This window comes from Ceratosolen solmsi, unplaced genomic scaffold, assembly GCF_000503995.2.
Source record: "Ceratosolen solmsi marchali unplaced genomic scaffold, CerSol_1.0 scaffold7, whole genome shotgun sequence".
In the NCBI taxonomy this organism is placed as follows: domain Eukaryota; kingdom Metazoa; phylum Arthropoda; class Insecta; order Hymenoptera; family Agaonidae; genus Ceratosolen; species Ceratosolen solmsi.
Window position 1 is genome coordinate 13,926,268 of NW_011948413.1, and position 19,782 is coordinate 13,946,049.

Genomic DNA, 19,782 nt, shown 5'->3' on the forward strand with positions numbered 1-19,782 from the left:
AATATAACACAATATTAACACGGAGAAAAAATAACCGGCATAGTGTGTTTATTATCGAGCGTGAATGCGGATTGGACGAATTTTATTCATTTATATATGTACTATTTATACGTTACCTTGTATTATGTGAACTTGCCCTCATTTCTCTTTCTTAATTCCGTTGAAATAGTCATGCATATTCAAAGTGGATATGAAACTTAGAACACAAATGAGAGTCGATAGAGGGAAAAGTAATCTAGCGAGTAAAAAACTTAAATGAGAAGAGCAATTTTCTATAAAACAGACAAGTAATTCGTATGTCGGTTGTTGATCTCGTCATACCAATACTCGTCCCGAGCACAATATTATTTTTCCTTGTAAGGCACGTGCCAGGAGAGTGCCGCGACACCTCCCCTTCCCAATCAGTCTCACTCGCTCTCTTTCTCTCTCTCTCTCTCTCTCTCTCTCTCTCTCTCTCTCTTTCTTCCTCTCTCTCCTCTCTCTCTCTCTCTCTCTCTCTCTCTCTCTTTCTCTTCTCCTTTCACTCATTCTCTTTCTCTCTTCAACTTTTTCCCCCTCCCACTTTCTCAATACATTGTTCAAATTAGGGATAGAGTTGCTGAAGCGGCTGCTGTTGACTACATCTGCTCGGCGCGTCTGGCGACGAGGACGACGAGACGATCGATGAGGGCGACGATGACGCCGACGAAGATGGTATTTGTTGTCGGGGCTGCTGTTGCTGTTGCTGTTGCTGTTGCTGTTGCTGTTGCTGTTGTTGCTGTTGCTGCTGTTGCTGCTGTTGCTGCTGTTGCTGCTGTTGCTGCTGTTGCTGGTGGTGGTGATGGTGGTGATGGTGGTGATGGTGATGCTGCGTCGCACTAGCAGCACCCCCCCCAACCGCGCTGAGGCATCGCTGAAATCTCAGCGGTATTCCTGCTTGCTAGTACGCTGCAGGATGGACGGCTAGTCACTGGGGCGGTAACCCGGTGGGAGGCTTGAATTCGCCGGTGACCGCGACAACGTTCGACTGGCCCGGGAACTGGGCCGAGGACACGGCCGGCTGGTGATTAAACGCCGGCGCGTAGCACTGGGGGAAATAAAGCTCGGGCTTGACGACGGTGGGCGTGAGGCCCCGAGCTACGCTGACGGGTCCGAGGCCGGTGGGGGCGCCGCCGGCACCACCTCCACCCGGGGGCTTCGTATCGCTACTCGAGTTTCGCCTGACTTTAGCCGCGTGCGGATTCATATGGTTGTCAATGTGCTTCTTGACTTCGGGCTCGGTCGCGAACCGCCGTCGGCAGTTGGGCATCGGGCAGCAGAAGGGTCGATCGCCCTGATGGGTGCGCGTGTGCTGGTCGAGGATGGCCTTTTGGCGGAAGTCCTTGCCGCACTGCTGGCACTTGTATGGCTTCTCGCCGGTGTGTATCCGTAGATGCTGGTTGAGAATCGTGCGCTGCCTGAAATTCCGGCCGCAGTATACGCAGCCGTAGGGCTTCTCGTTTGTGTGGATGCGCAGGTGTTGGGTCAGGTGGGACTGTTGCCTGAATCGCTTGCCGCACTCGGGGCAGGGGTATGGCCTGGATTCGATATGGATGCAGCCGTGTTGCAGTAAGGTGGACTTCTGCTTGAATTCCTTTTGGCAGATGGGGCAGCGCACGTAGAGCGGCATACCGGCGGAGCGGCCGTGCTGTATGACGTCGGGGAGGCAGCCCTTGCCGTTGGTTCCGGTACCGCTCTGCTGCTTGATGTACTGGAGGGCGCCGAAGGTACCGGAGGCTCCAGCCGCGCCAAAGACCGCGTGGTTGCCGCCCTTAGGATCCTTGAAGTAGGCCGGATACTGGCTAGAGTTGCCGTCGCCGGGCGCCGGACTGAAGGCGCCCGACTGCGTATCCGTGTCACCAAACGTCGAGGCCACCTCCTCCTTGCCCTCTTCGGGCGGGAAGGGTACATCCTGGGGCCAGAGGGTTGGCGTCATCCCGTTCTTGAAGATCAAGTGCGGACTCACGTCTGAAATGATAAGCGGAGAATAGAAGGTTTTAATGAGGACGCGATTGTCGAGGCGACGTGTCGCATTGATGATTAATTGCGATTTCTTTTGATATTTCTCTTATCATCGTCATCACCACCATCATCACCATCACCGTCATAATAATCATCAACATCATCATAATCAACATCGTCACCATCATCAACATCGCCATCCACATCAACATCATTACCATCATCATCATCATCATCATTATCATCATCAATGTCACCACCATCGTAATCAACGTCAACACCATCATCATATCATCATCATTATCATCATCGTCGTCATCGCCGTCGCCGTCGTCGTCATCACCATCATTATGATCATCATCACCATCATCACCATGATTATCATCATCGTCATCTTAGTCATAAAGCATCATCATCATCATCATCATCATCATCATCACCATCATGATCATCGTCATCACAACCATCATCACTCATCAATCATTAATCATCGATCATAAATTATTATTTATTATTAATTATTCATCATCTATCAATTCAATTGTTTATAATTATGATTTAACTTATTGCTTATTATAATGTCATTATTTATTATAATTACCATCGTCATCATCATCACCATCATCATCATCGTTTATTGTTATTTATATCATCATTATGTTATTATTTAATTATTTATTTATTATTGTTGTTTTAATATTGTTTATTTATTTATTTATTTATTGTTGTTGTTATCGTTATCGTTATCGTTATTATTATATTTATTCTTATTATTCTTATTATTATTAATCTTGTATTATTATTGTTATTATTATTGTTGTTATTGTTATTATTATAATCATTATTATTATTATCATTATTATTATTATTATCATTATTACTATTATTATTAGGAACACGGGGAACGTCGTCATAGGTCGTGTTATTTTGTTTGTTTTGCTTTGTTCATTCGAGCGTTAGTTTCTTGATAGTGGAGGAGATATTCGCTCGGCGTTTGGTGGTCCTGTGGGTGGGATAGTCGCGGATGCATTTATTTATGTGCGTTAATTGGAGGAGCAAAGGAGAAGGCAAGCACTTGTAGGTTTCTAAATACGTGATGATAGAGTGTAGTTTTGCGAGACAGGGTCGAACGCAACGTTGACGACATTGTAGTCTCGATGGGGGGGGGGGGGGGGGAAAAAAAAAAAAAAAAAAAAAAAAAAAAAGAAAGAGAAAAAAAAAGAAAAGAAAAAAGAATACTGTTTGTTAATTGTTAAGTTTCTGCGCACTTCGCACAGGGATCAGCGGAGTCTGCCAAAGCGAATGGTAAACGACGTGTGAGGTTGGTCGAGGGTACGAGCGTCTTTGCAATGCAGGAAGAAAATAAATTCAGGTGGCTGGGATTAGTAAAGCATTATTATATATGATATTTGGCGGGATTGTCAAACAAGGCGGGTGTAATAAATTGCAGCTTTACACTTCCCTAACGTCTTGTTAAAAAATCCGTTCTTTTGCAATATACTTGGAAAAAACGATTTATTTATACATACTGTAAACATTTTATAGGTTAACAAATGTCGAATGCTTAGTCGTTTAGCCATTATCGATCTTTCAATATTGCACCTAAATTAACATAACATTGATACTGATAGTCGTAATATTAATATTGACGTACAATGTGGTATAAATTTTTTAGTGAAAATTAATTAAGTCAAGTACAAATTCTGGATTTCGGCAAGACGAAAGGATATTAATTATACTAATAGTGACTCGAGGCCGGGCGCTCGAGCCGAATCGAGAGAGACGAGGCCCGCACAACGCGAAGACACAAGAAAATTCTTCCGCTGATGAATCATCCAAAAAATCATTCATTCCTCGCAGCGTCTTGAATAATTCTCTCACGTTTGAGCCGACGAGACGAGATGTTGGGCGGTCACGTTTTCGGGTCGTCTTGTGTCCTCGCGTCGACGCGCCCCTCCTCTACATCCGCAGTTAAAAGCGAGGGAGTCTAAGAAGAGACGTGGGCCGTGACCCCGGAGAAAGCCAGAAAGTAGAGCCGCCTTCGAATCGTGGGAAAAACAATAGCGGTGATAAATTGGCAGTGCTAATAAAGTTCAAGGATCGGGCGTGTTGGACGCGCGACTTGCGGGACGCCCGTCGCTCTCCATTGAGGAGTCTGGGTTAGGCAGAGAGAAATGCTCGCCTTGGTGTGTGCGGACGTGCTGATTCAGGATCGCCTTCTGACGGAAGTGTTTCCCGCACTCCGGACATTGGTATGGCTTCTCACCCGAGTGGATGCGCAGATGCTGGTTGAGGATGGCGCGCTGCCTGAAGGTGCGCTCGCAATAGGCGCACGCGTACGGCTTCTCGTTGGCGTGAATGCGCAGGTGTTGGGTCAGGTGGGACTGTTGTCGGAATCGCTTGCCGCACTCGGGGCAGCCGTAGGGCCTGCTGTCCGTGTGAATGCGCTCGTGCTGCAGCAAGGTGGACTTCTGCTTGAAGTCCTTGCCGCAGGTCAGGCATTTGAACAGCCGTAGCTCGCTGTTCGTCGATTTGCTGGATTTGCCGTTCTGCTGGACGATGTCCGGTAGTCCCGATGACATGTTCGGCCCTCCGGCGCCGCTATACTGGTGCGCTTCAAGACCGCTCGGTCCGCCGTCGCCCTGGCCAAGCGAGGTCAGCATGACCCCGGGCTGCTTTAGGTAGTGCAGTGCCGAGAAACCGCCGGGGGTTAGCATGTGTGGCGGGACGGAGGGCGATGGGTGGGGCCTGGCCTCCTTGAAGTAGTGCTGCGGGTATTGTTGGAGCTCGCTGCCGGTGCCAGGGAAGCAATCGTTGCGCTCGACGTCGTGAGTATTGATTTGCTGCTGGGGCGAGTGATCTTGGCCCTGACTGTTTTGTACTTGCTGCTGCTGTTGCTGCTGCACCGACTGCTGCACCGACTGCTGCTGCTGCTGCTGCTGCTGCTGCTGCTGCTGCTGCTGCTGCTGCTGCTGCTGCTGCTGCTGCTGCTGCTGCTGCTGCTGCTGCTGCTGCTGCTGCTGCTGCTGCTGCTGCTGCTGCTGCTGCTGCTGCTGCTGCTGCTGCTGCTGCTGCTGCTGCTGCTGCTGCTGCTGCTGCTGCTGCTGCTGCTGCTGCTGCTGCTGCTGCTGCTGCTGCTGCTGCTGCTGCTGCTGCTGCTGCTGCTGCTGCTGCTGCTGCTGCTGCTGCTGCTGCTGCTGCTGCTGCTGCTGCTGCTGCTGCTGCTGCTGCTGCTGCTGCTGCTGCTGCTGCTGCTGCTGCTGCTGCTGCTGCTGCTGCTGCTGCTGCTGCTGCTGCTGCTGCTGCTGCTGCTGCTGCTGCTGCTGCTGCTGCTGCTGCTGCTGCTGCTGCTGCTGCTGCTGCTGCTGCTGCTGCTGCTGCTGCTGCTGCTGCTGCTGCTGCTGCTGCTGCTGCTGCTGCTGCTGCTGCTGCTGCTGTTGCTGCTGCTGCTGTTGCTGCTGTTGCTGTTGCTGCTGAGCACTTTGCTGTTGCGACGATTGTTGCTGACTCGATTGAATGTCTTCGTCAGATGGTGTGAGAGCCTGCGGCTGATCCGGCGGGGCCGACGGATAAGGCGAGGGTACAGGCGAGGCCAAACTGGCCGGCTGACCTCCATTTTCACCCTCGACCGGTGGGCCACAGGCCTGCTGTGGACTACCGGACGAGGAGGAGCTCTGTTGGGGCGGCTGCTGCTGCTGCTGCTGCTGTTGCTGCTGCTGCTGTTGCTGCTGCTGCTGCTGCTGCTGCTGCTGCTGCTGCTGCTGTTGAGCGTAAAGTCCACCGTCCTGGAGAGATCCCGGGCCAGGGCCCCACTGGCTTTGGGGTCTCTCCATGTTGTCCTTGTACAACACGTACGGCGTGCCAGTATCTGAAAGTAAAAAATATATACATATATACATACATGCATGACTAATCGCACAAACGCTCGATAACGCGCGCGCGCGCGCGCACACACACACACACACACACACACACACACACACACGTTGCTTGTTATATTTTATTTATTTATTTATTTATTTTGCAGTGAATATACAGACATACATTAACACATGCATATATATATATATATATATATATATATATATATATATATATATATACTATGTATTTTATATACAAAGAATAGGAAGATTTTATGTAATTAAATTTGTTTCATGCTATATCTACGCTAAGGATTGACGCTTCAATATTTTGTCAACATTTCAATATTAAGTCTTATATTCATTAAAAATCCTTTACATAATCACTACGAAGAATAAGCAAAAATTATTCTCCTCGAGACGTTAGTAAATTTATCATTTAAAATACGAATATGCTTAGATTATTCGATTACGATTAATGCAATAATTGTCCGTTAAAAAAACAAGGCTACCCACCCTGGCATTTTTAAATAAATGGGATACACAGAACCTTTTCTTAATGGTTTTTGCCTTCTATGATCTGCCATTAAGGTGTCAATTAAAATTTTAATTAAAAATTTTTCATAAAAATAGAGACAAGGGTTGCGAATAGCTAAACCGCTACCTAGTGCATAAAATAGGTGCATTTGGTAAAAGAATATTAATGGCCTTCATGTACGTGGTACACGATCGACCATGTCTAGATAGGGTGAAGAAGTTTTATATTTTCTTTCGTTATATTTCTTCTCTCTCAAACGACCATTCATTCATCGTTTTATCTTTAAATCGTTAGGAAATAGGTTGAATTAAAAAAATAATAATAATACAAACAAAAAAGAGCAATTGTTATGGCTTTACGAGGCTGGTGTGAATTTTCGAGAAATCGACTAGAATGCAATTTTATGGAGTTATCTATTGAATGTTTCATTTTTCAGATAACAATTACGATTTCAATATAATATCGTCTGTTGTCAGACTATACATTTTGCCATTGATTATTGTGATTTGCGTTAAGTCTTTATTGGCGATTTGAAGGATCGAAGGATTTGTCCTTGCAAATAGCGTTTATTTTCATATTACTTTAATATGTTGACTTTAATACTATTTTCTCTCATATATAAAATGTGTTTTTACGAACGACAAAAATTACTTAAGTAGAATAATCGACCTAATTTTATTTTTTACATTGGCAGTTTATGTCAAATTTGATAAAAATGTATAAATAAACTGCAAATGGCGCTTTTTCAAAAAAGCACATAAAATTTACTTGTATTATCGTGCGTGATAAGATACGCAGATGAACTTACGCAGTTGATACATAAATGCACGTGACCAAATGCTGGAAGATTTACATAAAAGCAAATATACATTACATTTCTTTTTCAACCATTCGATTATTTAATGTTTCGTTTATCAGATCTGATCGTTTGTTTCTTATACGTCCTTGTTTGAGGGATTATTAAAGGATTATTTTAAAGACAAATATAGAAAAATATTCTCATAAATTTTTAGATATTGTACATATCTAAGTACAAGAAACATCGATTTAAACATTTATAAATTATCCATAAAACTCGCTAATTAAAAGATATTCTCAATATATTATATATATATAATTCATTTATTTATTGTTTCATTATCTTATTAAAAATTATAATTCGGTAAACATTTTTTCTCCAATATACTATAAAAAGAGACTATCGACGATAATTAATAATAAGTATGTTAATTAAATTAATAGAGTAGTTTTTGCTTGACATTTATCTTCAATATCATCATTAATATTGTAGGAATAAAGTTTTTTTTTTTTTTTTTTTTTTTAATAACATATTACATAATACATTAATATATTTTTTTACTGATAATCGTATTTTACGAAATATTTATAATACGGCAATTATATATAAATATACATTAACGGTTAATATAATACCCATTTATTTGATCTAAACTGTAAATATTTGATACATTATTCTTAACTTTGTTCCTTATTTGAATTTTAAATTTATTCTTAAAAAATTCTCACCATTTAAACACTTGATTTTGATTAGAATTAAAAATGAAATTTAAGATAAAAACGTTGAAAATGGCATAATTTTAATTGTACCAACTATCAAATGTTTTTTATCTTATTTTATGTTTAAATGTTGCTATTTCTAGGGTTTTCTCCGAGTAAAAAATATAACGAGCACGTTTCATGCTTACAATATTATGATGTGCCTTTGAGAGAAATGCATAAAACATATGTTTTATATAAAATGTAATTAAAACGTATGATTTTTTTTAAATTAAAAATTTATCGTATCATTGTAAAAACAAGAAAAAAAAAAAAAAAAAAAAATAATGTCACTTAAGGAATAAATTTCCACCAAAGAGACGGCACTAATATTACCTTAACTCAACCAATTACCAAGAAAAGAAATAAACTCCTGGGTCCCATGAAAAATTTATCGATTGGAAATAACTTTTACTTTCTCCATTGCCGTAATCATTGTCGTCGTCGTCGTCGTCGTCGTCGTCGTCGTCGTCGTCGTCGTCGTCGTCGTCGTCGTCGTCGTCGTCGTCGTCGTCGTCGTCGTCGTCGTCGTCGTCGTCGTCGTCGTCGTCGTCGTCGTCGTCGTCGTCGTCGTCGTCGTCGTCGTCGTCGTCGTCGTCGTCGTCGTCGTCGTCGTCGTCGTCGTCGTCGTCGTCGTCGTCGTCGTCGTCGTCGTCGTCGTCGTCGTCGTCGTCGTCGTCGTCGTCGTCGTCGTCGTCGTCGTCGTCGTCGTCGTCGTCGTCGTCGTCGTCGTCGTCGTCGTCGTCGTCGTCGTCGTCGTCGTCGTCGTCGTCGTCGTCGTCGTCGTCGTCGTCGTCGTCGTCGTCGTCGTCGTCGTCGTCGTCGTCGTCGTCGTCGTCGTCGTCGTCGTCGTCGTCGTCGTCGTCGTCGTCGTCGTCGTCGTCGTCGTCGTCGTCGTCGTCGTCGTCGTCGTCGTCGTCGTCGTCGTCGTCGTCGTCGTCGTCGTCGTCGTCGTCGTCGTCGTCGTCGTCGTCGTCGTCGTCGTCGTCGTCGTCGTCGTCGTCGTCGTCGTCGTCGTCGTCGTCGTCGTCGTCGTCGTCGTCGTCGTCGTCGTCGTCGTCGTCGTCGTCGTCGTCGTCGTCGTCGTCATCGTCGTTGTCGTCGTCGTCAAGCGAGAGCGAATATAATATTCTAAAATGCTTTTTTATCTGGGTACCACGCAGATTTAGTTGAAATTTGGTGTAAGAGTTGTTAGTCACACGTCGAAAAGAATCTCTAAGGTTTATCAGCGCAGTTTGACCTCACGCTCGCGCACAACCACCGTTTTGTTTCATAACTGTTCTATAGAAGCTCGTTTACACAGACGACCATTATCCTCAATTACAATACAATCCTACGCATAATTTCCAATCTTCTGCACCGTGATTTCCGACCGTGAATTTGTAAACGCGAATGCCGTGGGAGTTTTAGAATTAAGTTGCCGAGGCCTTGAACGACAGAGAGGAATTGTGCTGAACATTTGTTTGTTTAACGAAATATCCATTTATATAATTGCTTTTAAGAGTATTATGATTTTTTGATATTTCATAACACGAAATGAATTTCTTAAAGCGGATTTTCTTATACGGATAAATTATAATATTTGTATTAAAATTTGATAGGAATATTTCGAATTTAGTTAATCCGAGATGAAATTTAATTATATATTTTACGTTCCTCACAGTTTAATGTTTCATGAATTTAATTAATTATTGGTGATATAGAAATTCATAAGATAAAGCAATACCGAAACGTTTTTCAACCGCTACGTTTCTACACGCTCATTACGAACGATGATTTATTGTCAAGAACATTCCGAAAAATATAATATTGTAATATGATTATTTTCATTCTTAAATTAAGAATGATCAATAGCATTTGTATCATAATGATTAAGCAATAGCCATGAAAAGCGTATGAATTATAAATATCTATGCGTGCTTATAAGTGTTTATAAGTGACCCAAGCTTAAAGGAAGTCCATAATAAATTAAGACCACGAGAACTTAATTATTAATTTATATATAATCATTTGATTAGCGATACTGACTGGATTGAAGAAAAGGTGGAAATCAATAGATCTGCTGGAATTTGTAAGCATGTAAGAAACAATTGAAGTGCAATTCGACGTTCGAACGTGCGAAATCAAAATCCAGAATGAAATGCAATCGCATTAAAGAAAAACGAAATTAAATTTGTATCGCTAGAGGAAAAATGTAAGAGAAGCGAGCGACGATGCTTTCAATCTCATTTTCCAAGTTTGACTTCTTTATCCGCCCACGCGGTAAAGCGAGACCGTCGCGTCCATCGTCTGCTTTCGATTTGTGCTATATGAGCAGCCTCGAAGGTTATTGTCCGAGTGCGTGGTGCATCTTCGATTTCCGTTGCTTCGGGAAATGCGGAGTGCTGAAGGGGGCGGGAGGAGGAGAAGAAGGAGGAGGAGGAGGAGGAGGTGGAGGCAGGAGAGATCCAGCGGGAGCGAAGGAGTGCTGAGACGTCTTTACGATTTGTTTTGGCGGCGGCGGTGCGGCAACTCAGACGACAGAGAAATAGCAAGGACGTGGCGAGCGCGAGGAGGGCCGACAGAGGGAGAGCGGGCGAACGAGGGAGAGAAAGAAAGACGGAAATAGGCGGGCGGGAGTAGGGCGCGACAACGGACGGCAGAGGAGGACGGAGGGATCGCGGGGCCGGTGGGTCAGGGGGCAGGGGCTTGGCGGATGGGATGGGCGATGAGGAAAGGGGAAGGGGTGGGGCTGGGGTGGACACGGGGGAGCACGGAGGAGACGTCGGAGAAGGAAAGAAGCCAAGAGGAAAAGAGCCGACACGCGGGGGTGTGCGAACGCGAGGTTGCGCTTGCGCAGCTTTTTCGTCGAACGGTATTTTTAAAGATTTTCCTTTCCGCGGCGCTGGCTTCTCGCTTCGCATACGCTATATAACTTTAAACGGGCGGGTCGTTGACGAGTCTCTCGCGTTCATTGCCCGATAACGTCGTCGTCGAGGGCAAATTTTTATTTCCAACGAAGGCTCACCTCTGCGAATCCATTCGCTTCCTTTATTTTATACACATACGTTTCAACATTTTTTCGTCTCCCTCCCTATCGCCATCTCTCTCTCTCTCTCTCTCTCTCTCTCTCTCTCTCTCTCTCTCTCACGCACGTACACGCGCGCGCGCACACACACACACACACACGCACTCTCTCCCCCTCACTCCTCTCTCTCTCTCTCTCTCTTTTAACGAGGGTTCCTAGCAATTTTTTTAGCATCAACAGCACGAGCGCTCAAGTTCGTTAGATTGGATTGCGCTTCGATTTTTGTTTACTCCCTCTGCTGCTACAACTCACTTCGCTGTTGTGTATGCGAATCGCCACTATACGTTCTACTCGCTCGTCAACGTTCTGAGAAATTTCGTAATTGACTTCAGCTTTTTATTGCTTGCGTTATTTTCAAATTATTTTTTTAGACTAGTGCAAAGCAAACCTACGGACGTTTAGTCAGTAGCTTAGAGTTCATTATTCAGAAAAAATTTTTTTACAATCGATGAGTCGTTATTAAGCCTTATTTTATCACATAGTTTAGATTTGATTGCGTTTGGGATGAGTCAGATTATATTCAAAATTCATCGCGTGTACTCGAGTGTGAGAAAAATTAATTAGGCAAGTAGGTCAGATGAAGTCAGAATATTTTGCATTAAAATTGTATTGCCCAATGAAGCTTAACAAATTAATAAAACAAAATCAAAAAAAAAAAAAAAAAAAAAAAAAAAATTCAAATTGAATGTAAATCACAAGATTCTGTTAAATTCTGGCACACTAACAATATTTTTAATTATTTCATTTCGATGATATGCTGCCAAGTATTGTCGAAGTTTTTTTTTCAGAAGACAAGTTACGTTCAATTCATAAGCAAGTGAATGTAACCAGTTGCGATGTTTTATGATTGAATAAAATTTTTTATTATAATATTGTTATAACAATTTGGCGTAAACATTAAAAAGAAAAAAAAAAGGCTCACATAAGTTATGTAAATTCATACTCTTTATAGTTAATGATCCATATTTTTAAACTATCAACATATAATTCATTTATTATACGTAAAATCTGTTTCTATTCAATTGCTAAGCATTTGTTGAAATTTACAAAAAATCAATAATTTTTTTTTTTTTTACAGTAAGTTTTCTCTTATTTCGATAAGTTTGACATTAACGAAACTCCCATTAAAATAAAGATGAACGCTTGTACGTTCATATTTTTAAATCGAAAGTAAATTTTAGAAAATTTAAAGCAGTGTATTTTTGAAGTTTTCATCATTAGCCTTTCGTGTCAAATATCGCGTGATAATTAAAATTTACCATAAAAGAGCTATTACTATTTTATTTACTCGTTTTAATTGTTTGATAAATAAATATTCAAACAAAAAACTGTTTTTGTTATACGATATATTTTATGAGTAAGAAAATTATGATATCGGTTAATAATTAGAACGTATTATTAATTATTCTTAGTATAGTCAATTATACATTAATAAATTCTACCCACATTTCTTCAATTTGAATAAACGATAAACTTCATCATTTTATTATTATTGCTATTATTATTATTATTATTATTATTATTATTATTATTATTATTATTTATTATTTATTTATTATTATTATTTTTTTTAAATAAAATCTACATACAAGATGTATGTACTTGCTATATTAAATATATATTTAATTAAACAATAAACAAGCTATAAAAATATACCTCGTCTATAATAAAAAAAATTATGTACTGTGATAGTTAAAATAAAGAATGATTAACTATAAATCTCATGACTTTATAACTTTAATTAACTGTGATTTTAAATATTTATGCTTATGTATTATTATTCGTATCATTATTAGTAAATAAATAAGCATAACACTTATTAAGAAATTACATTTTGTTCAGCAATAAAAAGTTGTATCGTTTGTAGAACATTTAAAGTGCAGTTAAATATATAGAACATTTTGTATTAATTTTTTTTTTTCTTTCATCGCTTTCATTTCATCTCAATTCATTTTAGCGTCTTCAGGAATCTCATATAAATATCATATAGATAATTTTATCTGTAAAATATGCCTATCGAAAATTTTCGCTTATCGCATTTAATTTACTTTATCTTATTCATTAGTTTATTATTTTATCGATCAATTGACATTTATTACTATACGACAGCTATAATATATTTTCGACTTGATATATAAAATCAATATAAGAATTTTAATATAGTTAAGATCATGTACGTCCTCCAGCTCAAAGTCTGACCGCTTGCAACTTATCAAATAAATATTGCAACTAATTTTTAATTCACGAATTATATATTTCCTGTTAATCTTTATATTAATAAAACTTTCATGATAAAAAACGCGCGTTAGGAGAACTTTTGGTACTGAAAGTGACAGTAATTCAACTATATATCAAAGTCAGCAACAAAAACTTTACCAACGATTTTCCTCGCCGTAAGATATTAGCTTTTTTTGCCACTATATTTATACCATCACTTTTTATAATGTTTACTTAAAAGGTAATTTCAAAAAGTAAATTGAAGAAAATTTATACTTTTCGTAACAATTCTATCCTACTCGCGATTCGACAAACAGCTAAATCAGGAATTCACATAAATATTACATATTAAAAAATCCGCGAATAATGAACAATTTGTAATACATAATAAGCATTCCCCATTATATTAAAAATGCATATTTTTAATATAAATTCGTAATAACGGCCATACAATATAATAATGAAATATCTACCAAAAAGTATTTTATCTTTGATCTTTACGAAATCTTAAATCAAAGTCACTGCCTACGGGTTATACCGTTGCTTTATACAAAATTCGCATGCCAAAAAAGATATTCCGCCAATTAATGCACAAATTGGGATCCAGTGGATCCCGCGCCCTTTTTTTCACAACCTCCGAGCGATATCTATGTATACGAAATTCTCGAAACCAAGCATCATTGACCAAACAATCGAGCGCCCTCATCAATCTCATTATCAAATCGCCTCGATCGCACTGGTATATGTGTCATGCCAGCCAAATATTTCTCGCTCGAACACGAGGATACGATTTTTTTATAATTGGCTGCCAGCGCGCTTTCGTGATTTCATTCGTTTATTTTTTTTTTATTATTATTTTTTTTTTTTATTATTTTATTTTATTTTATTATTTTTTTTTTTTATGTCTGCCCCTCGCTGTACTCTAAATTTCATTGGCGTGAGCATCATCGTGCAGGTTGAGCTTCACGGCTAATTTTCTGCGAATTCGACGGCAAATCTCAGCGGCGTGATTTACTTTAATGTTTATGGTATTTATTTTAATTTAATAAGCATTATAATTGATAGATGGGTTTTTCGACTTGTATTAAACTTTTATATTTCATACAAATTTGTAGCTTCACTTATCCTCATCTCTAGTCACTCTCAACTCGATCCCATTCCATTTTTTCTGATGTTAAATATAGCATGTTTTTTAGTAATTTGAAATTTTTCGTGTATGAAAGAGCCTCTCTATCTCTCACAAAAATAAGACATTTATTTCATTACGCACGCGTCTTTACATTTATTTCCTGTTTCACATCTGATGTTATAAGTGCTGAAAGTTCAATTTTTATAAAGACTTTTTCAATTTACACAACACTAATTAACATTTTATATTTATTAATAGATAAAATCAAGTGGAACATATTGCAAATAATAAATAAATACGTTGAAATGATTTGTAATTTAGAATTTTTTAATCAAAGTTATACTATTTTGATGTGTGCTGCGTTAAAATTACATATCTTTTATTTTGAAGATATTATTTACGTGCTCTCGTTAGATTTGATTTTATATTAGCCATTTATTAATATTTACTTTCTTAAAAACTTGTTATTTTATAAGATATTATTTAAATAAGTAGGGTCTGATAAAACATTATGAAAATTTTATGCTCTTAACTATCGCGTATAAATATCATGGCGTCATCAATAGCATCTAATAATAAAAATAACTTTAATAATGTATTTAATGATTTAACATCTTATATACTTTAAAATATCCATTTTATCTAAGTTTATATAATAAGATGGTGCACAATCGTAATTAACAAAACTGAACTATTAGGTTATTATTATTATATTTATTGACTATTATATATGAAATCATAATAAGAATTCGAATTATTGATTAATGATTGGTGTAAATATGAGAATATTAATTAATAAATTTCCTCACAAATATACACGATAATCTCTGCCCTTAAAAAAAGAATTTTGAAATCCTATGCCTAAAATCTCTTCTATTTCAATTGGCGTCCTTCGTCCAGTCCTTCGTTCTTTCTCTTTTCTCCCATACGAGATCGTTCGATTTCATGCTCGTGAGTATGTGTTTGTGCACATTTAGCACAAGTGGGGATAAAGGTTGGTGAAAATAATTTACGAGAGTCGCGAGCGTGGAGGCAGACTACAGCCCCTTCCCCAATCCCTGTCTGTATTTTACTCTGTTTCTTTCTATCTCATTTCATCCCGTAACTATACTTAGGTTTCCTCTCGGTAATCTTTGCTAGCGACTGTGCATCTTGCATGTGTGTGTGCGCTATGCTTTAAGTAGATGTATTGGACGAGGCGGCACACCCGAGAGATGAGGGCAGGACGAGAGAAAACCTGTTTTTCGTCGAAACCTGGCACGGCGTCACAAGGGAGAGAATATCGTGAGAGAGACCGAGAGGGAGAGGGGGGGGGGGGGGGGGGAGAAAGAGATAGAGAGAGAGAGAGAGAGAGAGTGTGTACGAGGGGTCCCAGTAACCGGACCCATGGGCTTCGTTAAAGGTGATTTCACATAGCAGGGACAGAGACACTGCTACAATGGAGAATCGTTATTGGGAATGGCGATGATCATGTTAGATTAAATTTACGGGGCTTAATGATGGTCATTCGGTTACTAACGCATTAAACAGATACTTTCAAGGATTTTTTTTTTTTTAATTGATATATTTTCATCCAGCAGAGAGTGAAAAGTAGAACATAACAACAGATACATTTATCACTGTAGAAATTGTAAAATTTATATTCATGATTAGTTAGTTTTTTTTTTTAATTTTAACCAATTTCAAGAACTGCTTGTTTTCAAGTTTGAAAAACTTTGTTATTTCTTACAAAGCATTTATTAATAATCAATACCATATTTTTAGAAATTTTAGTTATTAAAATAATTGTTATAAACCTAACATTTTGTATTTTGCAATCCAACACTCTATTTAAATGTTATTCAAATATTTTCTAGTATTGTGAGATTTTCAATGCAATTATGCCTTATATTTATATCTTGCGAAGAATATTCTTTTTGAGATATAATTAAAAGACCACATGTAATTTAAGTACAGAGTTTTTTTTTTTAATCGATCTGATGATCTTCAGTTTTACATATACGACAATTATTTTCTTCAATTGTAATTGAATTTCGTGATATATTAAAAAGTCACGTAATATCACATATTAAGCCTTGGTTTTTCAGTAAATCGTATCGTTATTAATAATTAAGGATGTTTCGAACTTTAATATTTTTTAAATAAAAATAGTTAACTCCATGTAAAAAAACATACATGTAATTTGGAGTTTATTATAGTGATTTAAATATACTAGATTTAAAACTTGTCATACTTTTATAATTTTTAAGTAAAACATTTTCTAAAACAATGAAAGTAATAATTTATCGTTATCTAGTATATTGTTGTATTTAATATGCCGTATGCAGTCTTGAATTTTATGTATTGATAATAAGATTAAATTAACGATTTTATTAGAGTCGTCATGGAACTCACTTATACAAATAAAATAATTAAAGAATTTTACTAGTCGCAGTAAATTGTTTGGATAATCTACAAAATTTTATTTATATAAATTTAAGCATTTAATTATTTTTATATTTCGGAATGTAGGTAAGAGATGTACAACAAACAGCAAATTATTAATAATATAATAAAGTTTCCAATCCTGACAAAAAAAAAAATAAAAAAATAAATTAGAATTCTCGCATGTTTAATGCAATTATATGGGCAACACTTATATTTAAATATTTATGGAAACCCCTTAAAAATCGTGAAAGCAAAAAATGGAGAAAGAGACGTTGGGGGGTTCGGTCTCTGCCTCGAGGGACACACTTCAGTCGAGATGAGAGTGAGAGAGGAACGACCGTGATCTGCCAAATTTCATGAAAATTCGCACAATTAAAAGTGAAATGAGACACAAGAAAAACGGAACCGTTCCTCCAGACCTGTTATACGCTTATACGCGAGGCCCTCAGAATTTTTGAAGGAGGCTTGTATATAAATGCTGTAAATCAAGGATTGCGTCGGCTTGTCGAGGATCTCGATGCTTATATTTGGGTGAATAAATTGTTGTGTCACAAATTGCAAACGCGGGATATACGCTGAGCGTATATTATTAAAGTGTGAAGGGCGTATCTATACGTGAAAGAAAGTACAATTAGAGAAGAAGAAACTAATTAATCATTCAGGACGAGTATTTCGTGAAACAATTGTTAACGGATTGTATAAAAATTATTTATATGACTTGTTAAGAATGATGAACGGCAAGAGATGGAAAGATTTTTATATTTAATTTTTCTATTCAGTATCGATTATTCTTTTAATACATTTCAATTACGTACAATAATTCAGCGATTCCCTATTAAATTATTATTCTTTAATATATTAGAATTGCTTTAGTATTTATATTACGGAGTGTCGTATTAGTCATTGATTAATAAATATGCTTTGATGCAACTATTACAAAATAGCTTACTATTACAAAAAGTAATAATATATTTTTGCTCATCTTTATGCTATGATTAATATTTGTGTCAATATGTTAATTTAAATTTCAACATTAAAAACATTAAATAACGTTTATTGAATTTATTTCCGAATTGTCAAAAATCTTTTATACAATTTACATATACAAAATAAAAGAGGATACATTAAAATGTTTAATTAAAAAAAAAAAAACTAATAAATAATATGATTGTATGTTAATTGTTTAAAAATAAAACAATTAGTTGATAATATATATATTTTTAATGTTTAAATTAGAAAATTAAATACACTAAAAAAAGTTTTATTAAATTGGGTTTCATTTTTTATATCTCATATCCTTTTGACTTTCTCCTAAGTAAATTTCATTTTGACTCATAAATCTTATTTATGTTATCAGCCACTGTAAATTAACTAACTAATCAAATTCCGATAATTCCGATGATATGTATACACATCATTAAAAGTAAATCATAAATTTATCTAATATTACGTAGAGCAAATTTTAAGAATTGAAAAAGATAATATAAAATATAGTTTTAAATAATTTTTCAATCCAATTTCTATAATCGTGAAGAATATTAATTTATTATTTGACGTAAAATTAAAGTAAAAATAAATATAATCTATCGCGATTTTTGCAAAGCATATTTACATCGTACCAACTATATTATTAAGTATAAATAAATTAACTCTAATATTTAAAGTACTTTCAATATTTGTCATTATATAGAGAAAAAATAAATAACCAAATGCCTTGTGAAGCAGATAAATTATCCACTTGCTTAAGATAATGACATATTTTTCTTTTATTAGAAAATTGACTATTACTTTTTTTTATGAAAGTCTATAAAGTTTGTCTGATATACAAGCTCATGAATCGTAGGTCGTTCTCTAAATTCATTTTCTCTCTCACATCAACTTAACTGTAAAGAGTAAAGAGAGACGAATGATTGAAATCTCCGTATTATCAATATCATATGTAAATTAATTAATATTTCTTAAAGTAATATATGAAAATTTTATTATATTAGCTTAAAATTATTACAAATCATACTATTTTCAATCAAGACTGCTATACTTTAATATCGTCATGAAATTTATGATTAAGAATATTATTGGAAATAATTTTTTAATGAAAACACAAAGAATGGAAAGGGTTCATTTTTTTTTTTTAAAATTTCAAGATTTCAAGTAGATAATAAATTAGTGAAAATGCATTGAGAAGTATTTAGTAAGAAGATAATTATCGTATAATTATAAATATTTTTATTAAGTAATTATTTTCATTTGCAATTATTGTGTACATAATAAATATTTGAATATTTTTTTAAATGTTACGTATATTAGAAAAATTTAGATTATTAGATTATCGGTATGTTTAAAATAACAATTTATTTTAAATTAATAAAATAAAATTTTTGTTTTTCAACTCGAGTTTAAACTATTATTTTGTGAATAATGATAAAGAATTTTAAATGGTAATCGAATTATTTAAATCGAATAGAGGTTCGTAAGATATTTTTTATTCCGAGATATACACTTTTTCATCTGTAGTTGAATGAAAATATTAATTTTACATTATTTAATATTTATATACACAGTGTATTGTCGTACTAGTTAATAGTCAATTACAAATATCATTGAATTTTTATAAATTTTATTATGAATTAAGTTTATCTTTTACAAGCATGAATAAACTGGCAAAAATGTACAAATATTATGAAGTAATAAAATTACTTTTCATTATATAGTGAGATTAAGGATTTTAATATTGTTGAAATAAAGAAAAACCAAACACATGCAAACGCGCACACGCATTTAGGTAAGATTTAATATGAAATTAAGAATGTGAAAAGATGTTATGTTATCTTAAGAAACTTTTTAAAGTGATTTTATGAAGTAAGCACATTTGGAGCTGCAGTAAAAATTTTAAAAAGAAAGTGAAATAACGTTGCTCAAAGCATCTGGAATCGTGAATATTTTGTACGCCAAATATGGATGAAGTACAAGAAAATCACAAAATTGAGGAGCGATAAAGTTAAAA

General features: G+C 36.8%; 1 protein-coding gene across 1 annotated transcript in view; it reads right to left on the reverse strand.

Moving 5' to 3' along the window:
* Positions 1 to 824: 824 nt before the first annotated feature.
* LOC105367508 (zinc finger protein 497) overlaps positions 825 to 19,782 on the reverse strand; it is a 38,263-nt gene continuing 19,305 nt past the window's right edge. Inside the window, exons 3-5 of the mRNA XM_011506250.1 lie at positions 5,410 to 5,848; positions 4,247 to 4,875; positions 825 to 1,986 (exon numbers count right to left, since the gene is read on the reverse strand). Of these exons, the coding sequence (XP_011504552.1) occupies positions 947 to 1,986; positions 4,247 to 4,875; positions 5,410 to 5,848 (2,108 nt within the window). The 3' untranslated portion in view covers positions 825 to 946. The remainder of the gene's footprint in view (positions 1,987 to 4,246; positions 4,876 to 5,409; positions 5,849 to 19,782) is intronic.